General features: G+C 28.8%; 1 protein-coding gene across 1 annotated transcript in view; it reads left to right on the top strand.

Moving 5' to 3' along the window:
* The window catches only part of LOC111623554 (neural-cadherin-like), a 203,514-nt gene extending 186,537 nt beyond the window's left edge, over positions 1–16,977 (top strand). The window contains exons 29-43 of the mRNA XM_023366169.1: positions 59–74; positions 476–724; positions 2,630–2,839; positions 3,787–4,077; positions 4,163–4,410; positions 4,487–4,764; positions 6,421–6,766; positions 7,314–7,562; positions 7,628–7,808; positions 7,889–8,055; positions 8,128–8,431; positions 11,301–11,481; positions 11,680–11,921; positions 14,423–14,668; positions 14,744–16,977. Of these exons, the coding sequence (XP_023221937.1) occupies positions 59–74; positions 476–724; positions 2,630–2,839; positions 3,787–4,077; positions 4,163–4,410; positions 4,487–4,764; positions 6,421–6,766; positions 7,314–7,562; positions 7,628–7,808; positions 7,889–8,055; positions 8,128–8,431; positions 11,301–11,481; positions 11,680–11,921; positions 14,423–14,668; positions 14,744–15,003 (3,468 nt within the window). The 3' untranslated portion in view covers positions 15,004–16,977. The remainder of the gene's footprint in view (positions 1–58; positions 75–475; positions 725–2,629; positions 2,840–3,786; positions 4,078–4,162; positions 4,411–4,486; positions 4,765–6,420; positions 6,767–7,313; positions 7,563–7,627; positions 7,809–7,888; positions 8,056–8,127; positions 8,432–11,300; positions 11,482–11,679; positions 11,922–14,422; positions 14,669–14,743) is intronic.
* The last annotated feature ends 70 nt before the right edge of the window (positions 16,978–17,047 follow it).

The raw sequence follows: 17,047 nt of genomic DNA, 5'->3' as shown, positions 1-17,047 counted from the left end.
TACTTTTAAGCAAAAAAATTTTNCGTTAATAATTAACTGCCAATTAATTTTATTACAGGTATCTGGATATGCTAGCATCTAATATTAATTTTTAATTCAGAAATTTCTGAAAAAAAAAGAATTGGCATGAATCAGGACTCGAACCTGCAACTTTTGTCAATATATACCATACTAAGGTAAAGTGCTTACTGGTTGAGTGCTAAAGAGATAAGGTTATGGGCATTTAAGGCATTCCCAGTTGGCATCATGTATAACCCAAACAGCTATATCTAAATTAATAGTTCAGAAGCAATGATTAGACAGTGTTGCAGAAGTTGCAGTTTCAAATCCTGCTCCAGTTAATCCTTTTTTTCCAGAAATTCCTAAATTAAAAATTAATTTTTTTTTTTCAAAGGGAAATAAAGCATCTTATATATGTCAATGATTTTATTTTAAAAAAATAAGAATATTTAAAGATATCTGAATCAATTTTTAGGTTCACCACCACGTACTGCAACTGCAACATTAACAGTTGTTGTTAGTGATATAAATGATAATGCACCAAGATTTGTTAAAGATTACCGACCAGTTATATTGGAAAATAGTCCCCCTCAAAGAGTAGAACAGATATTGGCTACTGACGATGATGATCGATCAAAAGGAAATGGGCCACCATTTACATTCCGTTTAGATCCCAATGCACCAGACATTATCAGGCAATTTTTTGATGTTCATCATGATCCTAGTGAGTATTTTTTGAAATATATTTCATTACAGGTATTTTTTTATGATTCAATAAAATTTTTATTTTAAAAAATGATTTCATAATATACTATGTATTTGTAGTTTTTTACTGCTAACCATTAAACTTGAATAGGACTACTATATTAACATGAAACATTTAATCTTATATAGCAAAAGCAAAGTGAAATTGAAAGATCCTATGAAATAAACTATTAATCATTTTGTTACATAGTTTGCAAACTTTCATAAAAACTATTATATAATTTTACATAAAAAGCGCTTTAGTTTAATTTATTAGCATCAATTAATTTGGTTAATTGTATGCAAGTTCCTAACAAATTCACATTTCAAATGCATGGGTACACAAAACTTTATCATCATTAAATTTGTATTAATTATGGACATTGAACTCATATTTCTCAAACATTGGTTCATGGTTCAGCAAATGGAATTTAACAATCTATAAAAAAAATTAATAAAACTTTTTGATGAATATAAGAAAACCTAGATGTAAACAGACATTTTAGGATTAACAGGTATTATTATTAATTTTGAGCAAAGAATGTTTTAGTTCTAGTTCAATTCTAAATCATGCAGTATCTTTTTAGCTTTTATAATTAAAAANAGTTATGGAAAGATGAAACTGGTCTTGAAGATGTTTATTTTATTCGAAATACGAGTCAAAAGTTAGAAGAAGAGGGTGGAAGAAAGTATATGCAATAATAATAAAATTTATACTTCCAGTTATTCAATTGATCGATCATCTGACAAGAAACGGCAATTTACAATTGATAGAAATGGAGTTGTGAAAATTCAGAGAATGCTAGATAGAGAAGAAACTCCTAGACACCAAGTAAAAATACTTGCAACAGATGATGGTATGAATAAAACATTTAGAATATATATGAATGATTTTATTTTAAAAAAATTCTGGTTTTGATTCTGTTACTGTTAGTTTATTTTGATGAAAGAAAGATCATACATTAAAAAATTGTTTTTTAATAATTTTTGGTATGAAATCTGGAAAATTACTGATCAATGACTTCTAATCCAAAACATAACAGGATTATAATGAAAATTAGTTTTCACCACCCTGATTTTTTAAAATTTTATCCTCTGTTAATGACTTTTTTTTTTGTTTTTTACCAACAATTTTGTTGGTAGTTTTGGTCAATTATTACATCAGAAAATCTATTATTAGTCATTTCAAAATATAATATAAAAAACCCAATACTTCTAATGGCTTTTTTTCAAGTTCTTTAGTGACATTTTTAGACATCTGTCTTTAAGTATTTGAAAGATTAGGAAGAAGTCATTTGCTCTCTGTTTATTATAACAGGTATATTGGTCTTGTTTAATTACATATCTTGTCACATTGCCTAAATATTTTATTATTAGGCCATCAATACATTTAACCTGAAAACAGTTTTTTTTTTTCCTCTTTTCTCTTTCTTTCTCTAAGGTGACTACAGCTCTTCAACAAAATGGCAAGAGATTTTATTTTAATTTCATTTTCATTCTTCTGTTACTATATCATAGTTGTTTGTAATAATGAAAAATATATATATATAATGTTAACTAATTAAAATTTGCTTAACCCACTGTGTGCTCCATGAATTCATCAGTTCATCCTCTAGTTACTCTTAGTCACACACATTTTTAAAAAAACCCTTTAACTTTTTAAAGATTACAAGTGCTAAAATTATCAATAATTTCAATTTAAATAGACAGAAGTATTATTTGCCATAAAATTTTCTGATTGAGGAGAAACTGGCTTAAGGATTTAGTTGTCATTAAATACATAACAACCTGGAAAAATGTGTACTTTTAACTTAAAGTTGTCCTTATGATTTATTTATTTTTATAATTGTTTTCTTAGTACTGATATGCATATATAATTCCATAGCTGGTGCAAATGGTGATGGAATGGCAGTTGTTAACTCTAAAGTCAGATTTGACAGAGAACAGCAAAAAGAATATTTGGTACCATTAGTTATGAAAGACAATGGAAATCCATCTATGACAAGTACTGGGACTTTAACAGTTGTTATTGGTGATATTAATGACAATAGAATGCATGCTGGTAGCAAGAGCATTTTTGTTTATAACTTCAAAGGTATTAAACATTTTTTTATTTGAATTAACATAAACATATAAAATTGCTTTTAATTTTTATAAATATTTTAATATTGAATGAACTATTTAAATTTATTGTGTTTATGTGATGATGATGATGCTTTTTATTATATAATTTTATATATACAGGTAACCCCCATATAACATGGCACTTCTATAGCACGGATTCACTCTAACACAGTTGGGGAATTGGGTAAAACCCTTGTACAACATGAAATGTAATAAAGGGTGCATTCTTTTATACTTCTGCGTAACTCCGTGCAAGCATTCTAATTGTTTTCGTGGCTACTTTGAATGCTCTTTCAACAATAATCCATTTAATGGTTAAATTTTACAATTGGGATACTTTTTTTGCCTCTAAAAGCTCATTTTAGAATTATAGATTCCTCCATCACGATACTATCGATAGTGCAGGTGCCGCCATCTTTCTTTCACCGTCGTTCCTAAATGCCTACAAACAGCAGTGCACTCTTATTGCAGAGCAACCGCTATTAACGAACGCACCCAAAAACTTACGGGTTGATGATGTTCATGCTGAGATCATCATATAGAATGAATAATCCTGTGGTAAAATATTTACTTAAATAATAAATAAGTATTTTACGTATGAAAAAAATGAATAATAAATCCGATTTAAATAAGGATTTAACAGCATGTTTTTTTAATTTTTGGAACCTAACCCTCCCTTTTTGCACTAGTTCTTTGTTTCGTATAACACAGATTCACATAACACAGCAATTTTTTGGAATGTAACTCCCGTGTTATACAGGGGTTACCTGTATCGTACTAACGGAAACATATTTATATATTTAATATTGGAATTAATAAATCTTTTTTATTTATAAATTAGAAAAAGTACATACAAATTTGGTATTACAAATTCAAGATTTTAAGTTTCATCTAATTAAACTTATGTCTTCTTCACAGGAGAATCACCTCCAACACCAATTGGTAGAGTTCATGTTGAAGATTTAGATGATTGGGATTTACCAGATAAAACTTTCTTCTGGGAAAATAATATGCCACATCCAAATTTTGATTTAGATGAACAAACTGGTCTCATTACAATGAAACAAGTTACTAGTGGAAGGACTTACATTCTCAGATTTGTTGTATTTGATAGATTATTTTCACAGGAAGTTCAAGCTAATGTTTCTGTTACTGTCAAAGAGATTTCTGAAGAGGCTATTTATAATTCAGGATCAATAAGAATTTCTGGTTTGTAATAATTTTAAAGTTTTTTTTTATTTATTTATTTTCAAATTTGAATCATAAAAGAGTAATAATAAATCACTTGCTACAGGCATTACAGCTGAAGACTTCATTAGAGTCTGGAATTGGAAAGAAAATCGTCAAGTTATTAGTAAATATGAAAAGTTTCGTAACTGTATTGCACGTCTTACTAGTGCACGTAAAGAAAATGTTGACGTCTTTAGTGTAATTCTCAAACAAGAAAGACCTCCTATCACTGATGTAAGATTTTCAGCACATGGATCACCCTATTATAAAGCAGAAATGCTCAATGGAATAGTTGCCTTAAATAGAGAATTGGTAATTTTTTGTAAGTTATAAGATTAATTATATTGTATAAGTATACAGTTTATTCACTTCATTTTAACATATTTAGATAGAACAAGAAGTTGGCATCAATATAACAATGGTTGGAATTGATGAGTGCCTTATTGAAAATCATAATTGTGAAACTAGTTGTACAAATGTTTTGATGGTGGATAGGCAACCAATTATGGTAAATGCTAATCGTACATCATTTGTTGGAGTAAACACGTGGGTTCAACCAAAATGTACATGCGGTGCTAGAGATTTTTCAGAAAAAGAAAGTTGCCGTAAAAGACCACCACCTTGTTTTAATGATGGAATGTGTTCAGAAACAACTATTGGAATAAAGTAAGTACTTAATATAAAGAAAAATCATTACTAATGTAAAAAGTATATAGAAATAAAATAGTAAATTTAAATCTAGTTTACAAATAACTACATAAAGCTTCTGTTTCTAAATATTTTAATTTTAATAATTTCTTCATTAGTCATTAGTACAATAAAATGCTTTATTCAAAATTTAAATTTAGTAAAATCAAAATACTTGGAAAATTTATTCAAAATTAAACTGAGATTTTGGGTCTCTGCTATTGGGTTGAAATGTGTGATCTGTGTAAAGATATCAATTTCCAGTTTATCAGCATTTAATAATAAAATATTTGTGATTATATTCATGTAATGAAGTTTTAGTTAATATTATATATATATTTACTTATATATATTGTATTCTCTGAAGTAAAGAATTAAATTTTTGTAATATTTAAATGTAAGGGTCTTTTGAGAGATAATTATGCCTGTATTATTGTTTCTTTATATAATGTAGATTGAACAAGAGTTATAATTTTATCATTTACTGTGTTTATTCAATAATTGAAATACTTATAATGATTGAATTAGCAAGTAAAGAATAAATGTCCTATAATACATTGCATTAATATTTTTAATGCTAACTAAAATATAACTAATCTATATTATAATAATTAATTTAGTATTAAAACTATAATTAATAGTTTTAATACTAAATGCATACCAAATACCTTATTACCAGCAAGAATTTTTAATAAGGTCAACTATTTTTTGATCTAATAAAATTAAACTTTTATTACACTTTTAAATACCCATTGTTACTTAATTTATTAATTTTATTATTATACCTTCAAATTATGTAGTATACTTTACACTGTAAATTATGTTTTTACAAGTTGTAACTCTTAAATTTCTGTCCCACAATGCAACAAATTTTTAATGTATTCAAAAAAGTAGAGAACCTGAAGATTATCTAAATTAGACCAAAAGAGCTTGTTCTTATTTAAAATTTTGTTGATAATAAGGTATTTGATACTTATTTAGCTAACTGAAATATTATTAGAATGTTGAAGTTAATGCTATTTTAAAAATTCTTTTTAAATTTATTATGTTTAAATCCTTTTCAATATACTTTTGCTTACCTTATTACCATAACAACCATACCATATTAACAATGCAAGTGATAAATGATTTTTTACTATTAAGTAATATTTGATAATGGGATCTTAAATTAACAAAAAATTTATCTTCAGTATTTTAAATAAAGCCATATCTTTTTTGCGTTATTCTATCAGCAGTGGGTTAGTCAGGTATGGTGCTATCCCTATGTAATAGAGAATAAATGTGGAAAATTTTTAAAGTATTTTTCCACATGTTTTTTCTTATTGCCGTTTCGGAAAAAGATTTTGTAAACAGTTATGTCTAGTAAAGAAAAGTCTTTTTTTTTTATTGTTACATAATTCATTTTTTATGTGAATTTTTTTTGGTGGTAGTTTTTAGCGATATCCACAAAAGAAGGATGGATAGGGTCAAAAGGGGGTGGTGAAGGACATATATATGTCCTTCACCACTGCCACATGATCACCCTTGATGGATATATCCATCGGTCACTGCTGAGTGGTTAATGTACATTTAATAAAGGATTATAACAATTTTATATTAATTCCAATCAAATATAAATATTTTGAATCATTGTAGATGTAAATGTCATCGTGGATATGAAGGACCACAATGTCAACAGACTACTCGATATTTCAATAGAGGTTGGGCCTGGTTTCCTGCATTGCAACAGTGTGAAGAGTCTCACTTCTCATTGGAATTTATGACTCGCAAACCTGATGGATTATTATTTTATAATGGCCCTATTTCTGATCCAGAATTTGGAGAAGAAGTAGTTCAAGATTTTATTTCATTGGAACTTGCAAATGGTCGACCACGACTTTTAATAGATTTTGGTTCAGGTACATCAGAAGTAGAAGTTTTTGTAAAAGAAGGCCTCCATGATGGAGAATGGCACAAAATTGATGTATTTTGGGATAGAGAGGTAAAATTTTTTCATACTATAGTTTAAGTTTTAAAGGATATAAATCAAAACTTAAAAACTACTTTTAAGCAAAAAAAATTTTTTTTTTTTTTTTTGTTTTATTTTCAATTTTTATTCAGTTTCTTAGTTTAATATTTGTATTTTCTACTTGAAAAATTAGTTACCATAATTTTGTATGGATATACAGACTTACAGATTGTGTATTTAAAACTCAGTTTGAAAGGGGGTATGGATTATGTGAAAAGATGTATTAAATGGCAGTTTTAAATTATGATTAATAATTCATCAAGCAGTTTTTCCTTTGTCTCTAAAGTCAACTAATAGCATCTTTAAAAAGTGTGAAAAAATTTTTTTGTATTCTGTAGACATTCTTTTACCATTGCAGCTTTTTCTGATACCACAAAAGATATACATATGTATACTTAGCCTTTAGTTCTCTCTCATTCATTTTCTTTACATTTTGTGTTATACAGTAAATTTCTAGAGCTTAAAAATATTTAATACATTTAAGAACTTTAATATAAAAAATAATAATATTTAATTTCAGACGGTACGACTAGTAGTCGATAATTGTAAAAACAGTGAGCCCAAAGATGATACTGATCCACCTAAGAATGGTCGTTCTAGTTGCGAAGGTCATGGTGCAATTGTGGCATTCAACGAATTTCTAAATGTCAATACGCCTCTACAGTTAGGTGGTGTACATCATCAGAAATTAAATAATTATAATTGGAAATTTCAGCATACAAGAACAGGATTTGAAGGATGCATCAGAAGAGTTACTCATAACAGTGAAGTATGTGGATAGTTTCATATTATATCATTTAAGTCTGCTTTATTATTAATTAGTTTCTACTTTAGATGTATGATTTAGGAACTCCTGGAAGTTCAAATGGTAGTAAAATTGGTTGTCCTCCAGCTGAAGATTCTTGTTCTGCTAACAGTATAACTCGTCTTTGTGATCACGGTCTATGTGAGGGTACATATAATTCTGCAAAATGCATATGTGATCCAGGGTGGCATGGTGCTCGTTGTGATAAAGGTAAATAAAGTAGTTTAAAAGTTTTTAATTTATGTATTTCTTGTTATTTGATACTAATATTTTTTTATTCTTCCTATTAGCTACACAATCAAAAATGTTCGAAAAGAGTAGCTATATCAAATATGCATTATCCTTTGAACCGCATCCATATGTAACAGATATACAACTACAGTTTCGAACAAGACAAAAACATGGAGAACTTTTCAGAGCAACTAGTAAACATGGACGAGAATACTGTATATTAGAGGCAAGTTATTGATTTTTATTTATATTTATAAAATAAAAAATTTTTTTAGTTATATTATTTTCTATTTTACAGATTAGAGATAAGAAATTAAGATTTCGTTTTAATTTAAATCATTTTCGAACATCTGATGAAAAAGAACTTTCACTCCCTTCGGCTCAAGTTAGTGATGGTCAATGGCACACTGTACATGTTTTACGATATGGGAGTACAGCAAGTATTTCATTAGATGGTGGTGGTGGACGTCGTTATAACGAAATATTAGATTATGAAAATCAGCATCAATTGATGGAAATAGAGAAACAGAATGTGATTGCTGGTGGAGATGTCCAATATTTAGGCCCAAGAGTAACAGTAGTTGAAAATGATTATACCGAAGGTAAAGTTACATTAAATTTTGATAAATTTTCCCTAAATAAATTTATATTTTAATTTGTTCATATGCTGGCATATCAGCCATCATATAAATTATTTTCATAATATTGTTTAAAAACTTTTATTTGAAAATAAATTTGAAATATGAACAAATGTTTTGAAAAATTAGAAAACTGTAGATTTAAAATATAATAACCAACAATATATCTGTAATATATACAAAGTTATATATTCAGCTGATGATGATGTTGAGTTAAAGTATTCTTATATGCATTACTTGATTTTTAATAAATTATATAATCATTGGCGTTTTCAACCAATTTTGAAAATATCAATATTTGTTTATATTTTATTTGAAATGCTTGATCTCACTGTCAACTGCCATGAGTACTAATATAGGAGAATAAATTGACTAATAGTTTATGTACCAGTAAACAGAAAAATTATACACGATTAAATTGGAATTTAGGAATTAACATTCAATATCATTATGATAATATGGATGAACCAAAAATATTAAACTTGGCAGGGATGCTATTAAATTTTCGTGGTTAAATATGAAGGGATGGGGGAAATAGAGGTGGTCATGTGTTGTATCTTGAGTGGGATCAGACTTAATGAAAGCTTTATTCATTATTGGCATTTACAATTTCTTTAAAATCTCACTTCTACCCACCAGAAATAAGCCTTTTACCTTTTTATAATAATTAATAATATAAAATTATTTTAAAGAATCTTGTAACAGATTCTGTCACTTACAACTGTAACTTTGTAAATTGAATGCTAAGAAAGTCATGCAAGGGCATGTGCCAGTTTTTTTTTAATTAAGATTAAATAGGTAAAATGATGTAGAATCTTATTTACAAAAATACTAAACTGAATGATTATGATTTTCATTTATGTTTGTAAACATCATTATGATATATTCAAAAACTAATGCAAGTAAAATTCTTACTAAGGGTAAATGACCATTGAAACTAATATCTCAAATACTATAGTAGAGGTAACAGAGACTTATCACACTGCTACTGGTAACATCAAAATGACACTTCTGTCATCAGAATGCAACTTTATTATTGGTATTCTGTATAAGTTGTTTGATATTATGGTCATTTATTGACAATGATGGTTAATGTTTGATCTTATGTAAACAAGAATATCACAAGAATGCATGTGCATAAGGACATGTTATTCAAAATCTTCATCTCACCATTTGATTATGTTCAAATTTTATATTCATGTTCATTTTAGAAGATCTGGCAGGTTTGGAAGTGAAAGAAGCCTGTGGAAGAACCCAGAAAGAGTTACAAAAATGTTCAGTATTCAAGAGTTAATCGTAATTCACACTGGTTAATGGTTGAAGTGAATCTAATTTTATATTCATCCCAGTGTGCAGTGCAGATATATGTGTAAGTTGTATTCTGATGATAGAAGTGTCATTTTGATGTTACCAGTAGCAATGTGTTAAGTCTGTTATCTCTACTATGGTATTTGCGATATTAGTTTCAACAATTTTCCAGACAAGAAGTTCTTTTATAATAAGTAACTGACTATTATTTGGAAATAAAGTTTATTAAATATTATGTAAAGATGTGAAAAATAAATTGATGATAATTTGTTTTAAACTCTGAAGCTTAGGAATATATCAGATTTTATTTGAATTTTTTAGCAACTATCATGAAAACTTTGAGAGTTTTATTGTATTAAACCAATGATTATAAGCTTTGACAGAAATTCTTTCAATTTCTTCAGAATTCACAATATGTGAAAAGTTATGGAAGACTGTAATAAATTATACAAAATACAAAACTTAAATCTCATAAATTATTTCAAACATATATTAATGTAATGAACTAAAAATAAAAATACAGTGGAACCTCTATATTCGTCATTAATCTGTTCTTAAGGACCTATCAAATATGGATGTGACGAATATAGAAACAGTTTTTCTCATAAATAACTGATATTCAATTAATCCATTCCCATTCTGAAAAAAAGGTACAAGAATAAAAATTATGTTGTTTGTAAAACTATCTTTATTGTATTAAATAAATACAGTATAGTGGAAGAAGAGGAAGAACAGTATTATTAATATAGTATATTAATAATATAGTATTATTGTTTAGAAGACATATCAATTAAAACATTAGGTAATTCCAATTATGATCATGGGGTCTGTTCTGATGATGATTCAATAGCACTCAATTTAATAAAGAACTTGTCCAGTGTTGTGTGTTTTTGTCTGCTTTTTAAAACTTTTCTGAAGTAGGCAATTACATTATCATTGAATGTATTTGTGTTTTGGTTGACTATAGCAACATTTGGGTGCCACTTTGGAATGATTAGAACTTGGTTTCTTGCATTAATTATTTTTAATAACTCAACAACACACATGACGACTGCACAAAGCAGACTGATTAAAATCAGCTAGCTGATCGGCACGTGCGTGTGATTGTAGTGCCACTTTCAGTGTTGGGAATGATGATAAATACAGAAAATACTAACAAATATGGAAAAATAAAAAAGTCATCAAAATGTGACTAATATCGAATATTACGAATCTAGAGGTTCCACTGTAATCATATTTTGATTTTGAAAGCAAATTATTAATCAGTTGATTGCTAGGCTTAATGTACCAGTGCAATTAATTTTGAAATGTAATATTGCAATATCTGAATATTGCATATTCAGATCTAGTGGTGGTGCTTTTTCTTAATCAAAAATTAATAGATGATTTTCAGGAAAATTTTAATAAATGTACTCAAATATCAATACATCAAGATAAAATGTAATATCTTGAAGTAATTATATATAGTAATTTTTGATATAATTAATTATTTAATAATGTTGACATTAAAATTTAATAATTGTAGGCTGTATGAATGACATTCGTCTTGATCAAAAATATCTACCAATGGAAAACGGATCAGAAAATGCTGCTGTTGTTGAATGGCGAAATTTAGTTGATGGTTGTCCTTCAAATGATCCATGTCATGGTGTAATCTGCCAGCCACCATTCATCTGTGTAGATTTATGGCGGTTACATGAGTGTCGGTAAGATGAAACTGTTAAAGTTTCAATGCATATATAATTTTTCATGAAATTTATATTAAATTTGCATGTTATTATATATAACATATATATTTAACTAAACACATTTCCTTTCCCTTAAAATTGCCTTAAATATGAAGCATACTGTTCCATTCTGTTTCCTTATTCTTTGACTGTTCTGTTCTTCTGAATAACAACTAGATGTCGTCAGGGCTTTATTATAACAGAAGATGGTAAAAATTGTACAGACAATGATGAATGCCTTAATGAACCTTGTTTAAATGGTGGATCCTGTGTTAATCGCTTGAATGGAGAAGGATTTTATTGTGATTGTCCGCTTGCTTTTGGTGGTGAATTGTGTACTGCAAGACGTGAAGAGAAAGTTATGCGTCTAAGTATGGCAGCTCTTGCTGCAATTCTTGTCTGTCTACTCAATATTCTCAGTAAGTAACTTCTTTTTCTGCTTTTACCAGCAGAAAGTGCCACTAGGTGCAACTGAACTGATTTATTCTAATATTTTCATGACCTAAACCACTCTCTAAATCTATTTTTCTTCTTTACTAACCTGAAAAATATGCAGTTCAGATGTACAAGTTTATTTCTGCTGGTTTAATATTCATATTTTTCTACAGTTGTCCAAGCGGTTTTCAGGTATCTGGAGACGGACTGAAATGTACAGACTTGAATGAATGCCTTTCTCAGCCCTGTGGCAGAGATGGCATTTGTGAAAACTTACCAGATGGAAATGGTTATAAATGCACATGTCCTGGAGATTATGTATGTCATCAATGCAGTTGTTGGGATGATAATATCAGAAGCAAATTAAGAAAACCTACAGTTACTCTTGGTTATGGTGCATTGGCCATCATTCTTGCATGTCTAGCAACTTGTCTCAGTAAGCATTTTATTGTATGTAAAGAAAAAAAAGAGAGTTGGAAATTATCTTAAGTTAGTCTAATTTGAATAAAGTTATGTAGAGTAAGTTTTATTATGTAGTATATAATTTTCAAAAATGATATTTGAATAATAGAGGAAATATACTGTCTTTTGGCATTAAATTAATTTACTTGATGAATTAAATGCATGAGAGTATTTTTGACATTTCAAAATGTCATCCTCACACAAAGTATATACAAAATTCAAATAGCAATTTTTAAAAATTTTTTATGTTGATCAAACATAGATCTAGTGATACATAGAACAACCACTTGTCTATTTTCACTGTACACCATAAGTTCAATTTATCTCCATATATCATACCAGCTTCTTCCTTTCAGCTACCTGGATACATAATTCAGCTACAGCTGTCCTTATTTTTAGGGCATACTTATAGCCCTCATCTCCAGCTTTGATAAAGGATGAACTTCATTTAGTAGCTACCACTGTATACAATGCTGGTATTTGCTCTCCAAGTTTAACTATATCAACAACTTGGTCCACAGTTCTTTCTGTCCACTGCTCACCAACAACAAAAACAAAGGCTAATATTTGCACAACCTCCTATTCCTTACTTAGGGTCTGTTACTTTATGAATAGTTTGTACTTACAAAAATCATGAGGTCATACTTACCATCAAACCTCAGTTATCACTTGTAGAATTCAATATAATGATAGGGATTGTCTTACTCTTTTGGAAAAGTCTGGAGTTTACATAATCCCATTACAGAAAGTACAAAGGGGAACAAACATCATTTACAAGGGTGTCACATCTAGAAAGTTAAATCATTTAAATGAACATCAGGATGATGCTAAAAATAGCACACCCTCTCTGACTTTGTGAAAAAGATATTAGAAATAATTTTACATTACTAAGGGCCACCTAAACTGCCCATTCTTCAGCAATGTTTGTATTGCAGAAGCCTGTTCATCTGGGAATTATATATATTTTTGTTAAAACCTTGCAACTTTCTCACTCTCAAACTCTGTTATGTGGATTTTTTTAAATTTTAGCCTTACTTTGTTTGTTATTTTGGTTATACATTTTTGTATTTTGTTTAACCACATGTAATGTGTTGTGAATATCTCCATATTTGTTTTTAATTTAAATCAAAACTTTACTGCACATATTTGAATTCTCTCACTTGTTATGCATTTAGGTTTAGAATGCATTCTTATGTTCAGTCAACACAAAGAATTTGTACAAAATTTGAGTAGAAATTTTTTAATATTTGCCTGAGGGTGACATTTTGAAATTTTGAAAGTACTTGCATGTATTCAGTTCATCAAGTAAATAAATTTAATGCTGAAAGACAGTATATTTCCTCCATATCCTATACAGGTATACCTCAACTTACGTCGTTCCCGATTATACGTCGTTTATCAAAAAAGTATATGGAAAAATAAAAATCAAGTTTAAGTCATTTTATTCGACTTTACGTCTGTCCGCCACAAATATTGAAGTCGTAATATCACTAGAAAAACGTTTAAAGCACATAAAATCATATCAAAATATATACATTTACAACTATGTACGTACTATATTTACAGTACATGCACTCGTAAATTTAGATTACTTTTTTGTATTGTATTAAAAACTAAAATTTATTTGTTTGTAAGCTTAAACTAGATCCTTATTAACCATATATTATTAAAAATGCATTAATAAATAAAATACAGAACCAGGAATGGTAATTTATGGTTTAACCTAGTAACAAGTAGATTTGGAGACAAGTAAATTCAACTTACGTTGTTTTTCAACTTACGTCGCCTCTCCTGGAACCAATTACCGACGTAAGGCGAGGTATACCTGTATTTGGCCTCATATATGAATTTACAAATTCTTTCAATCTTTGAAATAAAGCAGTATCATAAAAAATGAATTTTTTTTCATGCTGCTGGACTTTGTACAGTTATTTTAATTATGTTAATGCACTATTAATAACAAAGATCTTTATGAAAACTATTTGTAAATACAGAAATTTACACAATTATTCTTTTATTTCAGTTTTGGTGCTAGTAATTGTTGCATATACAAGAAGTAGACGTCCAGAGCATAAATATGGACACGGAGATGTTGATGATGATGTTAGGGAGAATATTATTAGCTATGATGATGAAGGTGGAGGTGAAGATGACATGAATGCATATGATATAACTCCATTACGCATTCCTATAGATGCTAGTGGCATTCCAATAGGAGTTAAATCTGGGCCTGAAAAGCCTCCTGCAAAAGAACCAAGACAGTGGCAGGGTAAGTTTTTTGATTTGTTAAATTTTAATTATTTATAATTAAAAATTTGAAAACTGTTTCTTTTCATATTTTTAGCACCACCTGGTAATCATCCAGATGTAGGAGATTTTATTCAAGATCATTTGGAAAAAGCTGACCATGATCCCAATGCTCCTCCATTTGATGATCTTCGTAACTATGCATATGAAGGAGGTGGGAGCACAGCTGGTTCTCTGAGTTCCCTTGCCTCAGGTACTGATGATAATGATCAAGACTTTGATTACTTAAATGGATGGGGACCACGATTCCAAAAACTTGCTGACATGTATGGACAAGGTGAAAGTGAAGAAGATTAAAGATTGTGTATTTGAAATCAAGTCATTTTGCATTTTGCCAGGGAATTAATTTCCTCTGTTGGACATCCAGTGGTGTTTGATATTGCAGCACTTAAAGCTGTGATGATCTCAATAATTGAGTAATTTAGAAATATATTTCCACATCTATTATTGGTGTGAAATTTGACTACAGAAGATATATTGTATGAAATTTTTTATTTCTTATTTTTTTTATACTGATTTATATGTTTTTGCCATTTTTTATGTTCAACCCACTTATAATTTATTTTATTGTGTGATCAAAAAGGCCATTTTACCTCACTTTTTTAAATTACTATTACAAAAATCAGCTTTTTTTAGATTTACCAAATTTTGAGTATTTAGATTTTATTTTATTTAGCATCAATATAAAATGAAATTAGCTCAGAAATAATTTGTCATATTAATTGCTTGTTAAATATTCTTAAATTGATTTATTACAGTATCTTTAGTAAGTTGTATTATGGCAATGTCCCAAAATGACTCTGCCATCACGTGCTCAATGATCTAGTGGGGAAAGATTTGCCAAAACTCTTATGTAAAATACGTATGTTGTGTGGAAGAAATTTGTTAAAATTTACATCCATGAGTTATATTTGTTGCTATATTAAATTTATTAGCCAAAGCAGTATCATATAATTCAGGGAATATCACATATGAAGTCAGAATGAGTCGAGAAATATACTTATTCCAATACATTCCAGGCACTTTCCATATCAAACAGTATGGGATAGATGTATTATAAACATACCATTTGGTGCTTTTCCACCAGTCCTCCTGTATTGTGCCAAGAGAGAATGCACATGCCTCAACAGGCACAATCAGAATATTATGGGCAGCTTTAAATTCAAAATTTAGCTCGACAAAAAAGGGATTCTGTGGTGTTATATAAATTTTCAGTTAGACATTCTGTATTTCTTTAACTATATTTTCTTTTCCCATCCTTGTATTTAAATATTTCATATTCATATTGAAGAAAATTAGGAGATGTGATAGTCAAGTTTTAACTTTTGCCATCATTTGCAAAAGCTGAAAGCTCACAGACTGCCATCACTGACATAATCACAGGTGCTTCTTAATTGTCGGTGCATTATTAAGTTATATAAACAATCTTGCAGGAGTAGAAAAATCTCGGCACTACCAATTCACGGGCATGCATTTTATAACTGTTCCTTAAAACCGAAGTCATTCAGAGTTTATTGTATTGTTGGTATCCTCTGAAACATGCCCCATTTGTTACTGTATGTACTATCTAGTGTGAATTTGTAACTTTCCACTTGTTCTTTCAATTATAAAATTAAGTAACATAAATCCCTTCCTACAATTTTGTAATGATTTTTAAGGGTTTGGGCACGTCAGACATGTTCTTTGGAAGTAACATATTAATAATCACTTATCAAATGCAGTACCAGTTTTTGAAATAGTACATTTACATTAAAAACAGGTAGTATGGAGTTCCTAAAAATAAACAACTATCAGAAGTGAAGTGCCTAGTGTAGCCATCTTTTGTAGAACAGGCTGCCGTAATGCCCAAACCCATCTTCACATTGACTCCTGCCACATTTGTACTCAAAAATGAAAAAAATCTTGGTTTCTTTGTCATCATGACCAATTTGCCTTTATATATGAAATGTTTTGTTAGTACATCAACAATTTTACTCATCACCACTTTTTGTCTTTAATCCTGTCTTTTCTAAAAGTCCTGTTGTTTGTAGTTTAATAAGTGCATTGTTTGCAAATTAATAAAAATCTGATAAAATAAAATTTTGATATCATATCTTTGTCACATTTAAAAAATTTTATACAATTAAAACACTTGGATTTACAGATTCCTGGAATCAGAATGTAGTGAATGCATTTATAAGCTGTTGTGCTTAGCTAATATTTCTTGCTGTTTAAAATTTTAAAAATTGTGACAAATTTGACCAAAAAGATTAAAAGATTTTTAACTTGTTTTTTAAATATATTACTATGTTTGATTTCAATAAATGTAATAACAAATGACATCTTAAAAAGTTTTCATGGA

This window comes from Centruroides sculpturatus, unplaced genomic scaffold, assembly GCF_000671375.1.
Source record: "Centruroides sculpturatus isolate CEXI.00-Female unplaced genomic scaffold, Cexi_2.0 scaffold16, whole genome shotgun sequence".
In the NCBI taxonomy this organism is placed as follows: Eukaryota; Metazoa; Arthropoda; class Arachnida; order Scorpiones; family Buthidae; genus Centruroides; species Centruroides sculpturatus.
This window is presented reverse-complemented; position numbering and strand designations above follow the sequence as displayed.